The sequence below is a fragment of the Fistularia commersonii genome, chromosome 35, assembly GCF_037954325.1.
Source record: "Fistularia commersonii isolate RoL2024-O1a breed Wild chromosome 35, RoL_Fcom_v1.0, whole genome shotgun sequence".
In the NCBI taxonomy this organism is placed as follows: Eukaryota; Metazoa; Chordata; class Actinopteri; order Syngnathiformes; family Fistulariidae; genus Fistularia; species Fistularia commersonii.
Window position 1 is genome coordinate 925,001 of NC_141318.1, and position 25,096 is coordinate 950,096.

Below are 25,096 nucleotides of genomic sequence, written 5' to 3' on the forward strand. Positions count from 1 at the left end.
CGACGTCTTTCTTTCTTTTCTGTTCTTATCGCATTCTGTGTGTGTGTGTGTGTGTGTGTGTGTGTGTGTGTGTGTGTGTGTGTGTGTGTGTGTGTGTTAGTTCCCGCCGGAGCACAAGATTTGTTCGGAAGCCCCTCGAGATGTGTGTAGAGGTTAGCGAGCTGGGCTACCAGTGGGGGGCGCTATCGTACACAGCAATGCTAATTGCTAATGATACCGCGAGCTAACGTAGCTAGCATACGGAGTTAGTTGAGTCTTGTTTTTAGCTTCTTTCTCGCTGCAGGACGTCAGACCTCAGTCCATTTCTTGGTGCCTTCAGACAGCAGAGGAACCAGGAACTTCTGGAACCATCTCAGGTCCGCCTGCTCGCAGAGCAACGTCAACATTTTGGACCTCATGCTTAGCTAACGGCTAACGTGGTTCTTCACACAGCGCAGCCTCCACCTCCATGGTGACCACGGCGGTCCCTCAAAGCTTCCTTTGGAGGAGGAGGAGGCCACTTCCTGGACACAAACTCCTGTGGAACACATGCTCTTATCTCACCTCTATCGCCCCCTAGTGGCCGGAGGCTGGCGGTGCACGCATTATAAACAGCCGACTGTGAAAGAGGCGTCCTCTAGGTCCTAAGCAGGACCTTTGAGGACCATCAGGAGGAGGTGGGTGTCTAAAGATGGGGGTTGGGGGTCCACTAAGAGGCAGGGGGGCAGGTAAAGATCCAGGGCTGGGGGACCCCAACCCTGGATCGAACCAAGTAGCTGTTAAAAAGGACTGAACCACAGCAGCCTCACAGGGGGGGGGTTCTCCTTTTTATTTCAAGTCCACAACTCACTGGAGGTAAATCACGGCCGCCCCCTGCTCCACCACCACCACCGATCACAAGTTGTCACGGAGACGGCGAACCGCCAAGAGGTGATTTAGAAGCCCCAGGAGGAGGACGGCGCTTTTATCATCCCATCTATAACTCGGGGAAGGGGGGCGTCTGGAAGGGAACAAAATAGAGAATAAAAGAAGAGAAAGCACCGGCACAACGCCTCTTCTGGCCTCATGGATTCACCCTGCTGGGAGCCATTCTTCTAGGTTAACCTCCTTATCGACCAATGGTGCGAGGACAAGCGTCAAATTCACCTTTCGTCGCTGGACAGTTTACCGAGGAACAAAATGTGCACTATTTTCTGAGATTACGTCTGTCCAGATTGAGCTCTCCCGCCTGAGGACAAAAGGACAATCCACTGCACTGCTTTCAGAAGCCTGATCTCCTGCACCAACATCTACTCTTTGAAGGTACGAGTTGCTAGCGTGATGAGATACGCTAATCATCAATAATTCTACGTCCACTCTGAAAAAGTGACAAAGATACAGTCCTTGAATTAGCGCATCATCATCTTACACTCTGTAAGACCTTCATTTGAGTAAGGTCCTAACGGTATGCTCCAGGAACAGGACAACAAAAGGTCCAACCAATGAGATGTCAAGGAGATAAGTGACATCCTGGTCTTCCTTGATCATCTCCTGAACAATCCTCTGGACGGTCGTGTTGTTGGAAGAACGTTTTACCTCATGGTTTAATGTCCGATGACCCAAAAGACTCCCAGGGGCTACCTTCGAGGAAGGTACTCGTCCGGGTACTTAACAAGTGCAGAAACGAGTTCTTGTTCTGTTCCGACCAATCTCCACGCTTCCCCTCGTTCATCTGAATCTTCTTCACCCGAGAAGAAAGAACCGGCGGATCCTCTCATTCTGAAGGCCAAACAAACGAGCAGCTGCGGCGCCCCGGAGTTCTTCCGGCGCGACTCGTCTTCCGACGCATTCTCTCAGACCCTCATCCTGCCGACGGGAGGGGTTCTCCGATGAAGACCCTCCACCCAACCAGGCCATTCATCATTCTCCAATGAACCTCCACATATCGGCTCTCCAGGTGCGATGTGAGGATACAAGTCATGCAGCTGCCTGAACCCCGCCTCCACATCCCACAAGAAGATCCCCATTGAGCTTCTCCACTCCACGGTTCTGCTGTTCCTCTGAGGTGTTCCTCAAGGATAGCACCTGGTACCATGTATCTTTGCAGTGCCTCCTCTGGTGAAGCCCAAGTGCAAACAGGAGGGTCGCGAAGAAGCCGAAGCAAAAATGCAGATCATGAAATCAAGCAACGGTGACTTCTTGAAGAAGTTCCAGGCGTTAGACGGGCCCACAACCGACGCGTAGATGCGATGTTTCTTGACAGCCCATGAATTATGTGTCCAGCCGGTCCGGGCCCCGAGGGGCGAGGGCTGCTCCGGCGCCGGCCCCGGGCCACGGCCCGCCACGTGACCTGTCGGGTCGATGTGCATCCACGGGGAACGCGGAGAAGGTGCAGGAGGAATCTACGCATGGTGTTCACCGGAAGGTTCGTCTCTTTAGCCGCGCCGGCTAGCCGCTACTAGCAAACACCGCCTTTCGTTAGATCACCGTCAGGAGAACCCGGAGAGGAACCGTCCTTCTGAGAGGCTTGTCAAGCGTCCCCTGGCGGCAGGAGAACCGCAGCATGTCCTTCAAACGTTCTCCGGATGTTCTGCCGCGGCAACATGGAGAAAGTTTTATGCTAATCGACGGAGCGGGAAATGCAAATTCCAAACGCTAACGAAGGATTCCAGGGAGCTGAAAGGAAGCTCTTCTTCTTCTTCTTCTTCTTCTTCTTCTTCTTCGCTTCCAGAACTTTCAAAGTGCCTGGAATTCCTGGATGTCTGACCCGTCTGAACCTCCAGAACCGGTGGCAGGACGAACATCTCATTACCGTGGAGACAGGACGGGAGCGGCGTCCTTGGGGAGGAGCTAATTAAGCAAGAATTAGACACGTCCTTTCGACACACACACACACACACACACACACACACACACACACACACACACAGTTGGGGTTCTCCAGGTTCCCGCTGCCCAGGTGTCTCTCCATGTTCTCCTTCCTGGTTTCTGGTTGAATGGTTGAAGATCTGGACATTTGATTGACAGGTGACCTTGGATTAGGCCCCGCCTCCACCCAGTGTGAAGGACAGGAGAATAAATGAATGAATGAATGGGTTGCTGATTGGTGCCGTCACTCTTCCATCAGCAAGAGTTCAATGAATGACAACATGAAGGAAACCACGACTCAGCATGAATGACAGCATGAATGAAACCATGAATGATAAGTTAATTGAAACCATGAATCAGCATGAATGAAACCATTAATCAGCATGAATTAAACATGAATCAGCATGAATGACAATATGAATGACACCATGAGAGTAACCATGAATCAGCATGAATGAAACCATGAATGACAAGTTAAGTGAAACCATGAATCAGCATGAATGAAACCATTAATCCGCATGAATTAAACATGAATCAGCATGAATGAAAATATGAATGACACCATGAGAGTAACCATGAATCAGCATGAATGAAACCATGAATGACAGAGTGAATGAAACCATGAATCAGCATGAATGAAACCATGAATGGCAGAATGAATCAAACCATGAATCAGCATGAATGGAACACGAATCAGCATGAATGAAGCCATGAATTACAACATGAATGACACCATGAGAATAACCATGAATCAGCATGAACTGAACAATGAATGAAACAAGTGACAAGTTAAGTGAAACCATGAATCAGCATGAATTAAACATGAATCAGCATGAATGAAACCATGACAGACAGAATGAATGAAACCATGAATCAGCATGAATGAAACACGAATCAGCATAAATGAAACCATGAATGACAGAATGAATTAAACCATGAATCAGCATGAATGAAACACGAATCAGCATGAATGAAACTATGAATGACAGAATGAATCAAACCATGAATCAGCATGAATGAAGCCATGAATTACAACATGAATGACACCATGAGTGTAACCATGAACCAGCATGAATGAAACCATGAATCAGCATGAATGAAACCATGAATGAAAACGTGAATCAGCATGAATGAAACCATGTGTGACAGAATGAATGAAACCATGAACTAGCATGAATATAACATGAATCAGCCTGAATGACAGCATGAATAAAACCATGAATCAGCATGAATGAAACCATGAATGAAAAAAGATAGGAAACATGAATCAGCATGAATGATGCCATGAATGAAAGCTAATTGCTGCTATTCCCAGCATTGGTCATTATTAAACTCTTGTTTACACCCGGCGGCTAGCTTTAGCACCGCAGTGCTAGGCCTCAGACGGCGCCGTAGGCCGTACCTTTGTCGCTGAAGTCGTCCACCAGGATGACCTCGGCGACCAGCTGCGGCGGCGAGCGGTTGAGGACGCTGTGGACGGTCCTCAGCAGCGAAGACCAGCCCTCGTTGTGGAACGGGACGATGACGCTGGTGTTGGGCAGCTTCTCGGCGTAGAGCCTCTGCCTGCAGCTGCACGCGGAAAATAAAAGCGCACATCTTTAAATCGCCGCTCCAGGTTCCTCCGAGACTCGCCGTCAGAAACAGGAAGTCGCCGGGTCGTTCCGGGTCTCACTTCGGGTGTCGGATGTCCGGGAGCGAACGGTTGAGGGAGATCCGGTCGCTGACGTAGATGTTGAAGCCGTTCTCCCTGTAGGCCTGGTCCACCTGCTCGGCCTCCGTCAGAGGGAAGGGGCGCCCCTGCTCGCCGTGACCTTCGGAAGGACCACAGGTGAACACGTGAACATCAGCCGAGGACCAGGAGGAGACGCTTGAGAGGGTGAATATTTGTCGCGTAAACATCCTGAGTTCACGAACTTCCATTCATTCATTCATTCATTCACATGTCATATGGACATACAACCATCACTAACTCATTCACAACATATAAACATACTGTCATTCATTCATTCACTCATTGACGTGTGAAGGAGACATTCTACCATTCATTCATTCATTCACACATCAAAGAGCCATTCATTCATGAATCATATAGAGACATGCAAACATCCATTCACTCATTCATTCACATGTCATATCATGGTACAAAACTATTCATTCACTCATTCACGACTCATGCAGAGACATACGGTTATTCATTCACTCATTCATTCACACATCATATCACGATGCTAAACTATTCATTCACTCATTCACGACTCATGTAGAGACATACAGCTATTCATTCACTCATTCATTCACACATTATAGAGACATCGATCATTCACTCATTCATTCATGAACCATGTAGAAACATGCAAGCATCCATTCACTTATTCATTCACATGTCGTACAGACATGAAAAACTATTCATTCACTCATTCACGACTCATGTAGAGACACACAACCATACATCCATTCATTCATTCATGAACCATATGGAAACATGCAACCATCCATTCACTCATTCATTCACATGTCATATCATGTTACAAAACTATTCATTCACTCATTCACGGCTCATGTAGAGACATAAAGTTATTCATTCACTCATTCATTCACAAATTATAGAGACATACAACCATTCATTCATTCATCCATTCATTCACTCATATATCATAGAGACATATGACCATTCACTCATTCATTCATGAACCATAAAGAAACATGCAACCATCCATTCACTCATTCATTCACGTGTCATTTGGACATATGACCATTCACTCATTCATACACATGTTGACGTACAACCATTCATTCATTCATCTATTCACATGCCCCATAGAAATATGTGACTATTTATTCACCCATTCACATGCCATATAGAGACATACAACCGTTTATTCACAAACATGTATAGACCTGCAACCATTCACTCATTCATTAACACATGCAACCATTCATTCACTCACTCATTCATTCATAAACATACAGAAACATACAACCATTCATTCATTCATTCACACGGCATGTTGAAACACACAACCATTCACAAAACTATTAATTCACTCATTCATGAACCACTCATTCACTCACACATTGATTCATTCATTCACTCGTTCACTCATTCACACGTCACGATGCTAAACTATTCATTCACTCATTCACGGCTCACATGGAGACATAAAGCCATTTATTCACTCATTCATTCATAAACCATATCGAGAAAAACAAACATTCATTCATTCATTCGTAAACACTTCATTTCCAGATACAAAACCATTCATTCACACGTTCACGCGCCACATAGAAACATACGACCGCTCATTCACTCATTCATCCATGCGGTTCAACCATCCGCGCTCTCAAACAGGAAGTAGTTTCCTGTGAACCTTGACCTTTCGTTGCCCCGGCAACCATTAGTCGGAGATGATCCGTTTGTATTCCTGAAGGAATTAGCATCGGAGAAATAGCTGCCTTCGGAGATAAACCCCTTCACTTAGCGCCCGACTTTTTTCCGTCGTAATCACAAAAAAAAAAAAAAAATAAAAATTTGTAACTAAACAGTTTCACGTTGTTTTGAATAAGATGACATAAATTACAACTTAGGATAATTCAAACTAAGATAAGATAATAAGATTAGATCGGATAAGATGCCATAAATAATGAGATACAACACATAAATAATAAGTCATGGCAGTCGTAGAAGGAATAAGTATGAATAAAGTTACAAGATAATTTAAGATAAGATAAGATAGAATAGATGAGATCGTTCAAGATAAGAAACAATAAGTTCGTATAAGAATCAATAAGCCGAGGTGAGATAAGACGGGATGAATCGAGGCCAGATAAGAAAAAATAAGATGAGACAAAGTCAGAAACACTAAGATAAGAAAAAGGAAAATAAGTTATGAAAGTTATGAAAGATAAGAAATAATAAGTTAAGATACGAAACAATAAGATAAGATATGAAATACTGAATTTAGAAAAGAAATAATATGTTAAGATAAGAAACAATAAGTTAAGATAAGAAATAATACATTAAGATTAGAATAAGTTAAGATAAGAAAAAAAAAGATAAAATACAAAATTATTAATTGAGATAAGAAATAGATTAAGATCAGAAAAACACAAGATAAAATACAAAATAATAAATTAGATAAGAAATAAATTAAGATGAGAAACAATAAGATAAAATACAAAATAATAAATTAAGATAAGAAATAAATTAAGATAAGAAACAATAAGATAAAATACAAAATTATTAATTGAGATAAGAAATGAATTTAGATAAGAAACAATAAGATAAAATACGAAATATTATTAATTTAGATAAGAAATAAGTTAAGATAAGAAACAAGATAAAATGCAAAATAATAAATCAAGATAAGAAATAAATTAAGATGAGAAACAATAAGATAAAATACGAAATTATAAATTGAGATCAGAAATAAATTAAGATAAGAAACAATAAGATAAAATACAAAATAATAAATTAAGATAAGAAACAATAAGATAAAATATGAAATTATAAATTGAGATAAGAAATAAGTGAAGATAAGAAACAATAAGATAAAATACAAAATAATAAATCAAGATAAGAAACAATAAGATAAAACACGAAATTATAAATTGAGATAAGAAATAAGTGAAGTCTCTCCATCAAGCAGACAGTGATTGACGACCGCTAACGCTAACACTTACGTCCTACACCGTTTCCTACACCCATTAGCAGTGCAGCAGAATTTCCCATTTCGTGTGTGTGTGTGTGTGTGTGTGTGTGTGTGTGTGTGTGTGTGTGTATGTGTTTGCGTGCACGTATACACACCGAGGCGAGCGGCGTCCCTCCTCATGGCGTCGTAATCATGCCAGTCCGTCCTGCGGACGCCATCCGGCCCCACCTGGGTCACCCTCCGCACCGCGTTCAACCCCTGAACACACACACACACACACACACACACACACACACACACACACACACACACACACACACAATACTTCAAACAAACAGCAAAATACTTCTATTCCAAATACTTCTGACTGAATAAGTAAGAGAATAAATCCACTTAACCCCTTGTGGGAGATTATAACTCGCGCACGGAGCAGCTTCGACTCAACAATTTTGGCAAGAACTTTAAAATGCGGTGTGTGTGTGTGTGTGTGTGTGTGTGTGTGTGTGTGTGTGTGTGTGTTGTTTTGGCAGCTGCAGCCAAAAATAAGGATTATTTTCAGATGAGATCACTAATCCCTTCATTAAGCCTGGCAGGGTTTTTGGGTCGAGTCGATGATAATAATAAATACTATAAACTACTTGGACTCATGAATGGTCGCCGCCACACGGAAACACGTGTGTGTGTGTGTGTGTGTGTGTGTGTTTACGCATGAATTCATGTGCGCTTACGTATACCTGTGTGTATATAATTGTGCATGAGTGTGTATGTGCACCTGTGTGTGTATGTGTGTGTTTATGAATGTGCGTGCAAAGGAGTGGTGTGTGTATATATATATATGTATGTGTGTGTGTGTGTGTGTGTGTGAGCACGTGTTAATGCATGTGTGTGTATTTTTTTGTGTGCGTGTGGATGTATGTGTGTGCATATTTGTGTGTGTGTACTTGTATGTATGTATGTACACGTGTGTATGTGTAAGCACACGTGTGTGTGCATGTGTGTGTGCACATGTGTATGCGTGTGCATGTGTGTATTTGAAATTGTGTGCATGTGTATGTATGCTTGCATGTATTTGTGTGCGCATTTGTATGTTTGTATGTGTGTGTATGCATGCGTGTGTAAGTGAAAGCATGCGTGTATTTGTGCACGTGTATGTATGTGTGTGTGCGTGCACAAGTGTGTATTTGTTATTGAGTGTTTGTGTCTGTGTGAATGTATGCGTGTACACAAATGTGTACGTGTAAGCACATGTGTGTATTTGTAATTGTGTGCGTCTGTGCATGTGGATGTATGCGTGTGTGTATGTGCGTGCGCATGTATCTGTGTGTGTGCAATCACAAGTGTGTATTTGTTATTGAGTATTTGTATGTGCACATGTGTGTGTGCAAGCACATGTGTCGACTATAATTGTGTGCGTGTGGATGCACGTGTGTGTGTATGTGTGTGCACGTGTGTGTATGTGTAAGCATGCATGTATATGAGTGTGAGTCCATGCAAAATAGTGTATTTGTAATTGAGTGTTTGTGTGTGTGCACATGTTTGAATTGTAATTGTGTGCGTGTGGATGCATCCGTGCGTGTCTGTGTAAGCACATGTGTATGTGTGCACGTGTATGTGTCTGTGTGTACACATATGTGTGTGTGCACATGCACAAGTGTGCATTTGAAATCGTGTGTGTTTGCCTGTGGATGTATACAAGTGTGTATGTGCAAGCACGCGTATATATACGTGTCTGTGAGTGTTTGTGCACATATGTGCATGTGTGTGTGCACATGTGTGTATTTGTAATTGTGTATGTGTGTGTGTGTGTGTGTGTAAAATGTGCAGGTGAGCAGCAGATTGTGATATTCAAGGAAAGCAGGAGTTGCAAGTGAAGGAACCAGCAAGAAGAGGAGCGCCTTCTTCCTGCCGCTCTCTCTCACACACACACACACACACACACACACACACACACACACACACACACACACACACACACACACACACAGATGCAGATAGGGCAAACAGCCGGCGGAGAATTGAACTAACAGGCAAAATGTCGGAGTCACTCAGCGCTGAGATGCAGGAGAATGGAACTGGACGCTGCATTAATCCGGAATATTCTCTCTCTCTCTTTCTTTCTCTCTCTTTCTTTCTCTCTCTCTCTCTCTGTCCGTCAGGCCCGGCTGCCGTCCAGAGGCCGATTAATTCTCCTTCGCTTCCATTGAATTAAGTTCAATTCCCTTCGAGTTTACTGTCACTCTGCAGCACGCCGGCTTGTGGCACAAGTGCTGTGGCATTGTGTGTGTGTGTGTGTGTGTGTGTGTGTGTGTGTGTGTGTGTGTGTGTGGACGTTCTCTTGCAGAGGCATCCCGCAGATGAAGGGTAAGGAAGTGCGATAAGTGAAAGGGGGATTCACTTGTTCACCGGCACTTGGGTTAAATCACAGTCCGATTAGCTGTTAGCATGCAGTCATTGTTCTTAATCTTAATCTACATCTTAATTGGCAGGTAATTCAATCTCAGATTATACAGTTCTTAATCTCAATCTTAATCTTAGCCCTCGTCGGAACAAAAATCCAATCGCAGTCCGATTAGCTGTTAGCGTACAGGTCTTAATCTTAGTCTTAACCTAAATTTTAATCTTTAATCCCAATCTTGATATGCAAATATGTCACATCACAGATCCATTAGCTGTTAGCATACAGGTCTTAATCTCAATTTTAATCTAATCTGATCTCTCATACAGTGTTTAGCCTTAAACTTTATCTTAATTTTAATCTTAACCTTCATCGGAACATAAATCCAATAACAGTCCGATTAGCTGTTAGCATACAGTTTTACTTTTAACTTAATCTTAAAATGTAATCACAATCTTAAGATACAAATATATAAAATCCCAGACCGTTTTGCTGTTAGCATACATTTCTTGATCTTAATCTTAAATTCTCATAAAACTCTTAAACTGAAACGTCACATAAATCCAGGAATTAGCTGTTAGCATAGATTTCTTGATCTTTATCTTAATTTAAGCCTTGAACCTAAATCTTAAGCACTCAATAGATCTAAACACAGTCCGATTAGCGGTTAGCATATGTTCATTAATCTTAATCTTAATCCTTTGAGTGACACCCTGAGTCAACTCGCGTTCATGCTAATTTTGGGATCGCTGAGCTGGTGGCTTGTCGATGCTAATCTGGCCACCGCCGCCACGCCGCCCTCCGTTCTCCCATCTGCAGTTGTTTTTCTCCACCGAGAAGAACCTTCACGTTCACCTTGGAAGAGTCCAATCATGATCCAGGGGACCCCGGAGGGGGCGGAGGAATCGACCGCTAACCCCCCCGTCACGTTAGCTAGATGTTCTCCGCATCAATACCGCCGTTTTGTATTGGCGGACGCCCCGTAATTAAAGAATGGCGCCTCGGGGTGGGATTTTCGGGGCGGGGTATCTTATTGGCTCAGAGCTTCTCAACCGCCATATTGGCCGCCATCGTGGAAGGACGGCCCGTTGCGCCGCCGTCATGGAAACATGCTCCTCCTTGCAACGTCGGCTCCCTAGTGTAGGAGAGCTAACGGGAGCTAACAAGAGCGAACTGGCTCAAACCAGATCTACAGGACCAAATACGAGCTCCAGGACCAGGCTAGCAGGATTTAACTGGCGCTAACAGCAGCTACCAGCTGCAAACAGCAGCTAACAAGAGCTAAACGGAACAAACATCAGCTAAAAGGAGCTAACGGGTGCAAAGAACAGCTAACGGGCGCTAAATGAAGCAAACAGAACATATCAAGAGGTAAAAGGAGCTAACAGGAGCTAAGTTGAGCTAACTGGATCAAACCTGAGTGATAGGAGCAAACACGTTCTCCAGGAGAAGACAGCAGCTAACAGGAGCTAATGGGTAAAAACAACGGCAAACAAGAACAAAAGAGCAAACATTAGCTAACAGGAGCTAAAGGAAGCAGTTGGGAGTTAAAAGAAACTAACAGGAGCTAAAATAAGCTAACAGGAGGTAAGTGGATCAAAGAGGAGCTCCAGGAACAAACAGCAGCTAGCAAGAGCTAATGGGTGCAAACAACAGCTAGCAGGCGCTAAACGAAGCAAACAGGACTTATCAAGAGGTAAAAGAAGCTCAAATCACAGTACGATTAGCTGTTAGCATACACTTCTTAGCCTTAAACTTTATCTTAACTTTACTGTGAAACTTAATCGGAACATAATACGCTGTATAAAAAAAAAACAAAATAAAAAATATATTTAAAAAAAAAAAAAAGAAAAAAAAGGACCCGCTGGGAATGAAACGCCACCTTGTGAGATGCCGGGGCTTTGCTGTGATTGGACGGTGAAAAGGTAGCGGAGGTAAATATCAGACCAAACGCCGGCGACCTCGGGGGGCCCTTAGAGGCGGCGTCCTTACGATGATTAGCGTTAGCTTGTACTTTGTTTTCAGTTAAAAAAAAAAAAAACACTAATCCCTGCCGTATTGTTCTGTGGGAGGTGTGTGTGTGTGTGTGTGTGTGTGTGTGTGTGTGTGTGTGGAAGCCATTAAGCTGGATTAGCGCGGTGAGACGGGGCCCTCGGGGGCCGTCGTCGATGGTTTCGCGAGTGACGGAGCTGCGGCGTTCGTTAGCGCAACCGGCATTTTCATTCACGGCGTTTTCACACACACACACACACACACACACACACACACACACACACACAATTCAATTCACAAAGTTTCTTGCAAAAGCAAGATGGCTGTCATTCATAAATTCATTCATTCGCTATCTCCGGCGCAGGCGAGGCGGATCGGTCCATTCTTATGCTAATTTGGGGAGATCAGGGTCTCCATATCAGGAACCTCTTGCATGTTCTTGATCTGTTCTGGAGAACCCTGAAGAACCCCACGCAGGGGACGTTCTTGTCGTCAGACAGAAACGCTAACGACAACAACAGTAGCAAAACAATGCTAACTAATCTGTTATTTGTTATTTTCCATGCGATCGCTTTGGTGATCGATAATCCGCAGATCAATAACCTTGCAGTTCGTTTTTCCGATGAAGGGCGGAAGAAGGAGACGAGAAGAATTGAACAAAGAATCGGTGGAGGTTTAGAGGGAAGAGTTAGTTTTAGAAGCTCGACTGATAAGAGCGGAGCGAACCATTCATCGACGTGGGGGGGGGGGGGGACGGATCGGCCCACTCCTCGCCGATCCTTGTCCTTTCGGCTCGTCTTCCTCTCCTGCTGCCAGCTGATGTCGTGAAGAGGAAGCTTTTCTCCGTCTTTTACCCCCCCGAGATGCAATTACCCATCTTCCACCCCCACCTTCTGCTGCGCCACAGACGAGTCAATCACCTAGCAAGAAAAACACCCGGCCAACCTGATTGCTGGTGGAAACAAATGTCGCTATTGTTAGCGCAGCTAGCTGCTCCGTCCGCCATTACTGTAGTCCGGTCCGGCTCGGTCGACCCCTTCTTAGCTTTCCCCCGCTAATACCTGTCGTCCTCTGATGCTACTTCCTGTGTCCTGCCTCCTCTCTCTCATTAGCCGCTGGTGACGTGTTAGCACGTGAGCGCCGCGCACGACCCGATTGGATCGGCTTGGAAACTCAAACTTGTTTTTTTTCCGAAACCAATGGGTTTCGGTGCCAACTCGCCACACCCGCTATCCCCAACTAGCCATGCTCAATGTCTCCTAACTAGCCAGGCCCGCTGCCCCAAGCTAGCCAAAGCCACTGTTAGCCAGGCCTGCTGTGACCAAATAGCCAAGCCTCCTGTCTCCACTAACCCTACCCATCCTGTTGTCTCCAACTAGCTACACCCAATGTCCCAAGCTAGCAAAACCCACTATCCCCAACTGTCCCAAACAAGTCATACCCACTGTCTCCAACTAGCCACGCCCAAATTCCAGAGCTAGCTATACCCACTATCTCCAACTGGCCAAAACTAGCCACACCAGCTGTCCCAAGCTAGCCAAAGCCACTGGTCCCGAATAGCCAGGCCTGCTATCGCCAACTAATCAAGTCTGCTATCTCCACTAGCCCTACCTTCCCTGTTGTCTCCACCTAGCCACGCCCAACTGTCCCAAACTAATCACACCCACTGTCCCGAGCTACCAAAGCTACTGTTCCCAACTAGCCAGGCACACTTTCTACAACTAGCCGCACCTGCTAGCTCCAACTAGCCGTGCCCACTGCCTCAAAAAGTCCTGCCCAACTAGACACACCCAATTGCCCCAACTTCCTGGACCCACTGCCTCTAACTAGCCACACCCGCTATCCCCAAACTAGCCACGTCTCTGTCTCCAACTAGCCACGCCCGCTACCTCTAATGGACCAACCCCATGAGCCCATGAGCCCATGAGCCCATGAGCCCATGAGCCCATGACTCCAGCCTTAAAGACGGACGCGGCAAAGCAACTGTGACGTCCGTGATGTCCCTGAAGGTGTCATCATGGAGCAGGCTGAAGATTCCTAACCTCCTCCGGCCTCTTCAGGACCCAGAAGGACGACGCCTTCGGACACAAAGGCAAAGAAACAATGGCGCAGACGCCTCTTCATTGCCGTCGACCATTTGTAGTCCATTTGTAGTCCATTTGTAGTCCAAGAAGCAGCCGGGAACGCCACGGTCCACTAGCAGGAGGACGCACTTTTTAGTCATGTAGGCACAATGGCAGGAAGTGCATGTCAGCCGGGGGAGCGCAAACAGGAAGTGCATCTCGGCGAGAGGCGTGCAAACAGGAAGTGCATCTTGGCAAGGGGCACACAAACAGGAAGTGCATCTTGGCGAGGGACGTGCAAACAGGAAGTGCACATAGGCCAGGGACGCGGAAACAGGAAGTGCCTTCTGCCGAGGGGCGTGCAAACAGGAAGTGCACGTAGGCCAGGGATGTGGAAACAGGAAGTGCCTTTTGCCGGGGGCGCCCAAACAGGAAGTGCATCCTGGCGAGGGGAGCTTAAACAGGAAGTGCATTTTGGCTCTTGCTAGAAAATCCAAAAGCAGATGGGACAGAAATGAGATGATAAGGTTCCTTGTTCTTGGACACACACACACACACACACACACACACACACACACACACACACACACACACACACACACACACACACACGATATCTAAAAAATGCCCACCTCTGTATTTCCCGAGAGGAGTGGCAGGTGAAGAAGTCAGGATTAGAGCGCCGGCTAACGTGCCGTTACGCTGGAAAACACACTCGTTACTGGCCTCCAGCTGCCTGCATGTGTGTGTGTGTGTGTTTGTGTGTGTCAATCATACACACACACAAACACACACACACTCACACACACATTCAGAGAGGCTGTTCCTGCTTTTAAACGTCCACCTCGTCTCCGCTCGGCCGAAAACAAGCCAATAATCTCGCCTCCGTTTAATCAACTCCTGCGCATAAACAAACCCGGCAACGTCGGGGACGCCAGTGTGTGTGTGTGTGTGTGTGTGTGTGTGTGTGTGTGTGTGTGTGTGTGTGAGTGTGTGTGTGTGTGTTGAATGAAAATCGTGCATGTTCACAAGAACTCTAGCCAGTGTTTCCTTTTAGCGCGCTGCTAGCACGGCTACGGCTGATCTGGGAGGGGGCGGGGCTTAAAGAATAAGGGGGCGGAGCCTCTGGAGGAAACGAGCAGATGATGGACAGGTGAGGAACATCAGGGTGGTGGGCGGGGCTAATCCCAGCCTGTCAATCAAAGTCCAACCATGATGCAGAGTCTGGAAGGAACCTACTGACCGCTTCTGGGAGGACGGAGAACCCTGGAGAACCCTGGAGAACCCTGGAGAACCCATGGAGGGAACCCAGGAAGGAAAAGGTGGTGAGAAGTCACGCAGGAGAACATGGAGAAACCCACAGAGGAGAAGATGGAGAGCATCCAGGCTGGAGAACATGGTGGGAACCCAAGAAGGAGAACATGGGGAGAACATGAGGATCCATGCCGTGGTGCCACCAGGTCCTTCAAACTCAGCGTGTCAGAAGGTACTCTGTGTACTCAGAGTACTTTGAGGGTATGAATGCCCCCCCGCCCTCTTCTGGGCACGTGCAGAAGAACATGCTCATCATCAGGATGAGCAACCAGAGTCACCACAGCACCCCTGTGATGTTTCACTGTGAGGAGTCTGTCTCCACCTCCGTCTCCACCTCCACCTCCATCTCCATCTCCACCTCCATCTCCACCTCCATCTCCATCTCCAACTCCACATCCACTGCCATCACCCCTGGATTCCCACACACTTATCAGACATGGCAGCAGGAAGCAAAGATGACGAAGAAGAAGAAGAAGAAGGAGAAGAAGAAGGTGGAGAAGATGGGCTGCAGGACGTGAGGTGAACTCAGAAGAAAACAGGAGGGAGAAAGAGGTGAGGCTGCAGCTCTCAATCACAATTAACACACACCGATAATAACAGCGATAAGGACTAACACACACACACACACACACACACACACACACACACACACACACACACACACACACACACACACACACTCATCTCCGTTTTGTACACGGGGCGCTAAAAGAAATATTTGAAATGCATTTTTATTAAAAAAAAACTTTTTAATTTTTTTTTCTTTTAAAATATGATGAATTAAATCAATTGAAAATAAAAATAAAATATTTGGCATATTTGAAAATGTAAAAAAGGAAATGAGGTCGGATTATTTCAAGTGAAATATAAATAAACGAAGAGGCAACATCAAAATAAAACGAATAAAATGGAAATAAAATAAAATGTATATTTAAAAAAAAAGAAGTTAAAATGAAGTTAGATGAGAAAATTGAAAAGAATAAAATGAGAAAAAAAGGAGAAAAAATTGGAAAAAGATAAGATAAAGGTAATAAAATTCCTAGAGAGATAAAACCATGAGTTTAAAAAAGTCGTTTTCAAATTCAATTTCAAATTTAAACATAATTAAATAACATTGAAAACATCCAGATGTGCAGACACACATGCAAAAGAGACCAGGAGCGGTGGAGAACCCTCCAGAACCCCTCAAGAACCCTCCAGAACCCCTCAAGAACCCTCCAGAACCCTCCAGAACCCCTCAAGAACCCTCCAGAACCCTCTGAGAACCTTCTGGACCTTCAAGGAGGACCTCAGACATGTTCTCTACATGTTCTCCAGCCTGGGTTCCCACCCAGGTCCCCCTTCTCGTGGTCCACAAAGAGCCAGAAGGTTCACTGAAGACTCCAAAACTCCTCAGGTGTGAGTGAGAAGCAACACCAGGAGCTCAGATGATCCTGTCCATGGTTCTGGACCTGGACCCTGTCCATGGTTCTGGACCTGGACCCTGTTCATGGTGCTGAGGCCCAGACGGGCTCTCTCCCGGTTCTTGTTTCTGAACCTGGATGTTCTCCAAGGTCCTGGACGTCACTCTGCTCTGCAGCCAGAACATCTCCTCAACTCTATGGCATCAGAACTGGACTACAAGTCAAGATTCAGAACCCAGAATCCTCCAGAACCCTGTGAGAAGCCTCCAGAGCCGTCTCTCTTCTACTCACACATGAAGGCAGATGGTGGCGCCCCCTGCTGGAGGGAGGAGGAACTGTTACCCTCTGCTTAGAATCAATGGATGGATGGATGATGATGATTAGATGGATGGATCAATGAATGAAGGGATGAATGAGCAAATGAATGAATGAATGAATGGAAAATAAATGCAAAAAGGATGAATGGGTGAATGAATGGATGGAAAGATGAATGAAAGGATGAATGGATGTCTGTTAGATGAATGGATGAATGAATTGATGGATGAATGAATGGATGGATGATAAATGGATGTCTGTAAGATGAATGGATGGATGAATGAAAGGATGAATGAAAGGATGAATGAATAATTGGATGGATGGATCAATGAATGAAGGGATGAATGAGCAAATGAATGAATGAATGAATGGAAAATGAATGCAAAAAGGATGAATGGATGGAAAATGAAAACAAAAAGGATGAATGAATGAGTGAATGAATGAATGAATGAATGGACAAATTAATGGATGGATGATAAATGGATGTCTGTAAGATGAATGGATGAATGAATGAAAGGATGGATGAAAGGATGAATGAATAATTGGATGGATGGATCAATGAAAGAAGGGATGAATGAGCAAATGAATGAATGAATGGAAAATGAATGCAAAAAGGATGAATGGATGGAAATGAAAACAAAGAGGATGAATGGATGAATGAATGGATGGATGAATGAATGGATCAATAAATGAAAGGATGGATCAATAAATGAAGGGATGATCTATGAATGAATGACCAGATAAATGAATAAATGAATGGATAGATGGACGGATGATGGATGGACAAATGGATGAATGAAAGGATGAAATGATGGATCAATGAATGAATGACGGGAGAATAAAATCACAACCTGACAAGAAATAAAAAACTTTTCACTTTAAATTGTTTTTCATTCATTCATTCATTCATTCATTCAATGTTATAGTTCTAGATATATTCTATATAATTACACACACAAGCACACACACACACACACACACACACACACACACACACACACAGTCTGAAACAGTGTGTTGAAGGTCCGTTCCACAAGTGTGGATGAGAGAATTAATGGTTTTATGTCTATAAATGTATGAATGAATGGATGAATAATTTAATTTAATTTAAATTTAATTTAATTTAATATAATGTAATGTAATTTAATTTGACTTAGCTTGATTTCATTTTGCGTTCATTTTTCATGTAATTTAATCTTAATTTCTTCCAGGTGTGTTTAATTAATTTATTCATTTTAACATCTAAGTTTGATTTTAATATTTCATTGATTGACATATTTTAATTTTTTTCAATTAATAAATTAGTTCATTGATGAATTGGTTCATAAGCTTCTAGTATCTCCTGAGTGAAAGTATCTGAGATATCAGCCGCTTTTCCTCTGCAGGCTGAGGAACGTCCCCAGGAACCTGGACCTGCAGCAGATCCAGGACCTTCTAGGACCTCAGACATGTTCTCTACATGTTCTCCAGCCTGGGTTCCCACCCAGGTCCCCCTTCTCGTGGTCCACAAAGAGCCAGAAGGCTCACTGAAGACTCCAAAACTCCTCAGGTGTGAATGAGAAGCAACACCAGGAGCTGCTCAGATGACCCTGTCCATGGTTCTGGACCTGGACCCTGTCCATGGTTCTGGACCTGGACCCTGTCCATGGTGCTGAGGCCCAGACGGGCTCTCTCCCGGTTCTGGTTTCTGAACCTGGATGTTCTCCAAGGTCCTGGACGTCACTCTGCTCTGCAGCCAGAACATCTCAATAAATGAATCCCATCAGAGGTGGACCACCACGAGTCCAGGCTTCAGAACCTGAGTCCTTAGAACCCAGGGCTCCCTGGACCAGGATGATCCCGGTCCGACGGAGGACCTTCTCACTCTTCTCTGGAACCGGATCTACTGCATCACAAGTGGACCTGGATCAGATTCAGAACCTGACTCTCCCTTGCAGTCCTGGACCAGGACGACCCCGGTTAGACTCAGGACCTTCTCCGTGGTCCTGAACCTCTGAAGCCAGAACATCTTCCCCCATCATCAACACCTGGAGATCTACCAACTCCCCGTGCAGGACCAGGATAACAATCTGGACCTTCTCCACCTCCCGGAACCCGGAATCCCACCGGCGGAGGGGAAACAGATCCCGGCTTACCTGCCCCGGGGCGCCGCCGGCGGCCGGACCCCCCGCCGCCGCCGCCGCCGCCGCCGCCGCCGCCGCCGCCGCCTTCCCGTCCGGCGGGCTGTCGACCCCCCGGTCCTTGTAGAGCGACCACAACCCGACGTTCGGGAGGAAAAGCAGCGCGGCGACGAGCAGCCCGGCGACCTGAAGCAGCCTCTTCTCCTTCCGCCTCATGGCTCCGGTGCTCCGGGGCTCCGGTGCTCCGGTGCTCCGGTGCTCCGCGGCTCCGCCCGCCGCCGCCGCCGCCGCCGCCGGAGGAGGAGAAGCGACGAGCCGCTGCCGCTCCGGAGACGGAGAGCTTGATAAACGTCGCCGCTCCGGTTTATATAGACCGAGGGGGGGAAGCCACTTCCGGTCCCGCCTTTTCAAAATAAGATGTGGTGCGCGAGCGAGGCTGCTCATTGGTCGGACGGACCGGAAATGGTCGAATGAGGAAGTGGAAAAGACAAAGTCAACGAACAGAGGAATTAATGATAACAACGATTGTTAACATGATCATTTTAAAGTTGGTTATTTTAAGTAGCGGGAGGTGTTTTATGGTTATATTATTCCCTTAAAACTTAACTTTCTAACTAATAATAAAAAAGTAAACCAAAAAATATAACGATCATAACAACAATAAAAAAATTAAAATTTGGATGATAAAGTCTATTAGTAGCAGAAGAATTTTTGGGAGAAGTTCTCCAGGTAATATTATTCATTTTAAACTTATTTATATCTTAATTAACATCTTCATTATGCTTTGCATAATTATTGTGATCTATATTATTATTAGTAGAAGTTATTGTGGGTCTGACAGTAGAGTATTTCATTTAAATCATTTTTTTGCTCAACTTAGAATGATTTTGTCAATATTATTATTGTTGTAGCAGTAGTTGATGGGCCAGTCGAATTATTTTCAGCAAATCTTTATTATTATCATAAAAAAAATAATAACTATTATCGTCAACATCAAATTATTATAATTATTATTGTTATTGCTAGTATTAGTCAATTGGTCGTAGTCGGTCTGGTGGTTGTATGTTTCATTCAAATCTTTTATTCTATTTTATGTTATTTTATTTATTTATTACTTGTATTTTCATCATCATCATTACTACTACTACTAGTACTGTTATTATTATTATTATTATTATTATAACTCTATTTTGGGAATCATATGATATGTTGTATTCCATTCTATTTATTTTATTAATGTCAATTAACTTTGCTCAAAATTAATTCACTAATTAAGTCATGAATTAATCATTGAGCGATAAATCCCCCGACTTATTCATCAATCTATTTGCTATAAGGTCAAACGTCTGCCTTCTGTCTATTTTTTCACTTCAACTTTCTCTCTGCGCACGTTAAAGCAGACTTTTTATTTTGAAGTTTGATGTCTTCCTGTGCTTTTCTGTTTCTTCCTCTCACGCTTGACATTTTTAAATATTTCAAATATATATGTATGTATTATAGAAAAGCAGTGGAGCGAGGACGGACCCCTGCAATCCACCTTGTAAAATATTCCCACTAGTTCGAATCTATTACGATTATTTTCAAGTGAGCGTTCTAATTAATCTTCTTTCAAGGCTCTGCTGCGGCCAAGGAGGTCACCAGCACGCAGAAAAAAACAAGGAATTAAACAAAAAAAAAAAGAAAATCAGAGCGAATCCCAGAGACGTCCGTGTCTGGATAAAATCCCCTGCTGTCAATATTGTTTAAGCAACTAGAAAAAAAAAGATTTTAAACGTGAAGAAGGGCTGTATACAACAGGAAAGCACACCCTTGAGAAAAGCTTCCCCCCGTCGTCGCCGTCTAAATAGGTTCGGTTTCACCCGGCGCGTCCCTCTCATTCTGCAGCTTCTTGTTGGCCGGATGCCTCGCAACGGGGAAAAAAAGAATAAATAATAAAAAATGAAACCATCGTCTAATAACTATTCATGCTGAAACTGTGTTAACACGCTAGCTAAGAAACTTAGCTTCAGTAAACATTAACTGCTAGATATCTAGGACACTTAGCTTCGGTAAACTTTGACTACTAAATAGCATGCCACTTGCTAAGACACTTAGCTTCGGTAAACTTTGACTACTAAATAGCATGCCACTAGCTAAGACACTTAGCTTTGCTAATCATCGATCGCTAGATAGCATCCCACTGGCTAAGACACTTAGCTTTGGTAATCATCAATCGCTAGATAGCATGCCACCGGCTAAGACTCTTAGCTTTGGTAAAGTTTGACTGCTAAATAGCATGCCACTCGCCAAAACACTTAGCTTTGGTAATCAGAGACTGCTAGATAGCATGCCAGCAGCTAATACACTTAGCTTCAGTAATCAGCGACTGCTAGATAGCACGGCCCTATCTAAGACACATGGCCTCTGTTAACAGTAGCTAGCCATTAGCATGCCTTTACCTACTTGTAGCCTCCAACAAGCTTGTTATTAGCGGCTGTCAATATTGTTTAATCAACTAGAAAAAAAAAGATTTTAAATGTGAAGAAGGGCTGTAAACAACAGGAAAGCACACCCTTGAGAAAAGCTTCCCCCCGTCGTCGCCGTCTAAATAGGTTCGGTTTCACCCGGCGCGTCCCTCTCATTCTGCAGCTTCTTGTTGGCCGGATGCCTCGCAACGGGGAAAAAAAGAATAAATAATAAAAAAAGAAACCATCATCGAATAACTATTCATGCTGAAACTGTGTTAACACGCCCCCCTCCACCCCCCAGCTTTCGCTCACGTAATTTTTCTCAAGGCTACACTCACAGGCGAGGAACATAATTACTGTTGTCCATTGTCACCGCGCTCCTTATTTCTGACTTAATTAACACCGCTGACGCTCCGCTCGCTATCTGAATCCCGCTTTTTTTTGTTGTCATTGAATGTTATTCCGGGTGGGGTTTGGCTTTGGATAATCGCCGCTTCCATTTTTTTTTTCTTTCTCGATTTGGACGCTCCCTTTTGTTCCCGGGGGTTAAATTAGGACGCTGCCCTTCTGGAGGGAGCGAAAACAGACGCCACGGCCGACGCGAGCGCCGGAGAAATGCCAAGCCCGTGCCGCCGAACCCGCCGAGACATTATCGGGCCGCTAACCTTTAGCCCGTGGCTGCAAACCCATCCCCCTGCGACGTGTATTTAATAATTGGAAATTGATAAAACGTCCTCCTGGGACGAACGCCAGAGCAAGCAAGCAAGCAAACGGTTTGCGACGCCCATCCTGAGCCACGCTAATGCTACGTGTTAGAAGCTGGGAAAAAAAAGGGAAAAGAAAAGGGGTGATTAATGGGCGGCTGGCGCGTGGGATAGCATGTTAGCCTCCTACTCGCGTACAGGTGAGTGCCTTTGTGAATTAAAGGCTTTCATAGCTGCCATGCTAAGCAGCTAGCGTCCTGTAGCGACAATGCAAATTGCAAAAGGGATTTGGTGAAAGATGATGTTAGCGTGTTAGCATACAATGCAACTGGAGCTTTCTTGGGAGATGCGTAGCGCCAGGTTCAGAGCAGTAATTAGAGGTAATTATCATTATCTGTTCTGGGCTAATCATGAAAACAATGCTATCGTCCAAAAATTACAAAGAGAGATGACAGTTGTACAAAACGTCAGAAGACGCATGTTAGCATGCTGCTATAGTTGGTGTTAGCGCTCCCGAAACATGCTTGTCTACTTAGTTAAGACACTTAGCTTCAGTCTATGTTAACTACTTGTTATGTAGACACTTAGTTTCCATTTTAAATACCTTTGGCAATAGCAAAGACACTTAGCTTTGGCCTGCTGTTGGCTAAAACACATGGCTTTGGTAAATGTTAGCTATTTAATGGTATGCCACTAGCTAGGATACCCACCTTTGGCATTTTTCAAACTGCTTGATAGCATACCACCAGCTGAGACACTTGGCCACGGTAAACATTGTCTGCTAAATAGCATGCCACTAACTGAGATGCTTAGCTTTGGTAATCATCGACTGCTTGATAGCACGGTGCTAGCTAAGAAACTTAGCTTCAGTAAACATTAACTGCTAGATATCTAGGACACTTAGCTTAGGTAAACTTTGACTGCTAAATAGCATGCCACTGGCTAAGACACTTAGCTTTGGTAATCATCGCTCGCTAGATAGCATGCCACCGGCTAAGACACTTAGCTTTGGTAATCATCAATCGCTAGATAGCATGCCACCGGCTAAGACACTTAGCTTTGGTAAAGTTTGACTGCTAAATAGCATGCCACTAGCGAAACACTTAGCTTTGGTAATCACAGACTGCTAGATAGCACGGCCCTATCTAAGACACATGGCCTCTGTTAACAGTAGCTAGCCATTAGCATGCCTTTACCTACTTGTAGCCTCCAACGATGTTAAGCTTGTTATTAGCGGCTGTAATTTACCTCACACAAATGTTAGGATTAGCTGTGTATGTCGATGCATGTATTGAGCTATCTATATGTATGTGTGTGTGTGTGTGTGTGTGTGTGTGAACAAGAGAGCGGGTTTTTTGCGTTTCCCCGTGAAACCGTCCGCATGAAATCGCTCTTTTATCGGATCTGCAGGAGCACATTTTTACACCTCAGTTAATTGTGGCCGGCCGACGCTGCAGCCATGACTTATCAGGAAAGCGGCGGCGCGGCCTTGTCGCGGTTAGCTCGCCGCTAATAGCCTCGGCACAGAGGAGTCAATCAGCGGCGGGTCCGTGATAATACCGCCGTTTCCTCCGGTTTGACGCTCCCCGAATTACCTGATTTATTGATTTATCCGTCTCTTCGTTCCCCCGCCGCCGCCGTGGAGGGACGCCAAATCCCCGCCACTTTTCAGGGGTTCGTCCATAATTCACGGCCCGGGGTGGATTGAGCCGTCACGGAGGGGGATTAGCGCGCCTGTCAAACGCCGGGCGGCGCCGCGGCGAGCGTGAAAACCTTCGGCGGGCGGAGAGGAGAGGATTGTAGGGGTGGGGGTCAAAGGTCACGGGGAGAAGGATAATGAGCTGCCATGTGAAACAATAAGGAGCGATTAGCAGGGGTCAGGGGTCACGGCTATAAATAACCAGATAGCTGATCAGCTGTCAATCAAAGACAGTAATAATAATAATAATAAAAGTGATGGCGGTCAGAATATCTAATTTGGTGAAGTGAAAATAATCTGGGTTTAATTTAGAGTTATCGACATATTTTAGATAAAATTAACGGATGATGAGAAAAAAATTAAAAATATATATCAATAAAATGGGGTCTGAATGTAGCCACGCCAAAGATGGCGGCCGCTGAGCGAAGCGGCCTCTCGTCCGATGATTCACCAATAATTCAGTTCATTAAGAGGATAAAAATATGTCGCCCCTCTCGACTTAATAACCGACGACGCTTGTATGACTTCAAAAAAAAAAAAAAAAAGAAAAAAAACCCTCCTGTTCCCTCAGCCGTCTAGATAGCATGGCGGCGGCGGCGGCGGCGGCGGCGCCACACTCCAAGGCGATTTATGCGTGAAAGTGCCCTTTCTTAATGCCGAGAAAGGTCAAGAAGTGGTAATTCACCGAAAGAAATTACGGTTGCACACAGCAAGACAGAAAGACGGGGGGGGGGGGGGGGGGGTGACCGATGCGGTGAGAAGAAGGGGAAGAACCTGGAAGAAGAATTTGCTTTATGGTTACGCTTTTCTCATTTGAAGCTTTCTACATAATTGCTCGGCCCGTCGGGCTAAAGCGTCGGCGTGGCCATCCATCACCGGAGGTGGAGGTGGGGGTGAAGCTCGCCACGCTCCGGGAGGGAGGAGCCCCCCCCCCCCCCCCCCCAAAAAAAAAAAGAAAGAAAAGATATTAGCGTGATCGCTAAAGAAGGGAGCGGCCTAGCGGAAGCTAACGCTAACCCTACAGCCGCTCCCTGCAGGCCGAGGAGGATCCGGCAGGTGGATCCGCCCAGGAGTCAAAGTCCAAGACCGTCCACAAAAAGGGGGCGGAGCTAATCAGGGAGGAGGAATGAATGAATACAATGATGCGTTCATTCATGAGAGAGTGAGTG

At 44.9% G+C, this 25,096-nt stretch overlaps 1 protein-coding gene across 2 annotated transcripts in view; it reads right to left on the minus strand.

Annotated features, from left to right (window-relative positions):
• LOC147213686 (polypeptide N-acetylgalactosaminyltransferase 10-like) overlaps nucleotides 1–19,412 on the minus strand; it is a 31,757-nt gene extending 12,345 nt beyond the window's left edge. Inside the window, exons 1-4 of one of the 2 annotated variants that reach the window (XM_086142265.1) lie at nucleotides 19,093–19,412; nucleotides 7,631–7,733; nucleotides 4,499–4,637; nucleotides 4,229–4,395 (exon numbers count right to left, since the gene is read on the minus strand). In XM_086142265.1, the coding sequence (XP_085998391.1) occupies nucleotides 4,229–4,395; nucleotides 4,499–4,637; nucleotides 7,631–7,733; nucleotides 19,093–19,293 (610 nt within the window). In that variant the 5' untranslated portion in view covers nucleotides 19,294–19,412. Of the gene's footprint in view, nucleotides 1–4,228; nucleotides 4,396–4,498; nucleotides 4,638–7,630; nucleotides 7,734–12,588; nucleotides 12,686–19,092 lie in introns of those variants that run through there. The other variant, XM_086142266.1, reaches the window with a different exon arrangement.
• Nucleotides 19,413–25,096: the final 5,684 nt, after the last annotated feature.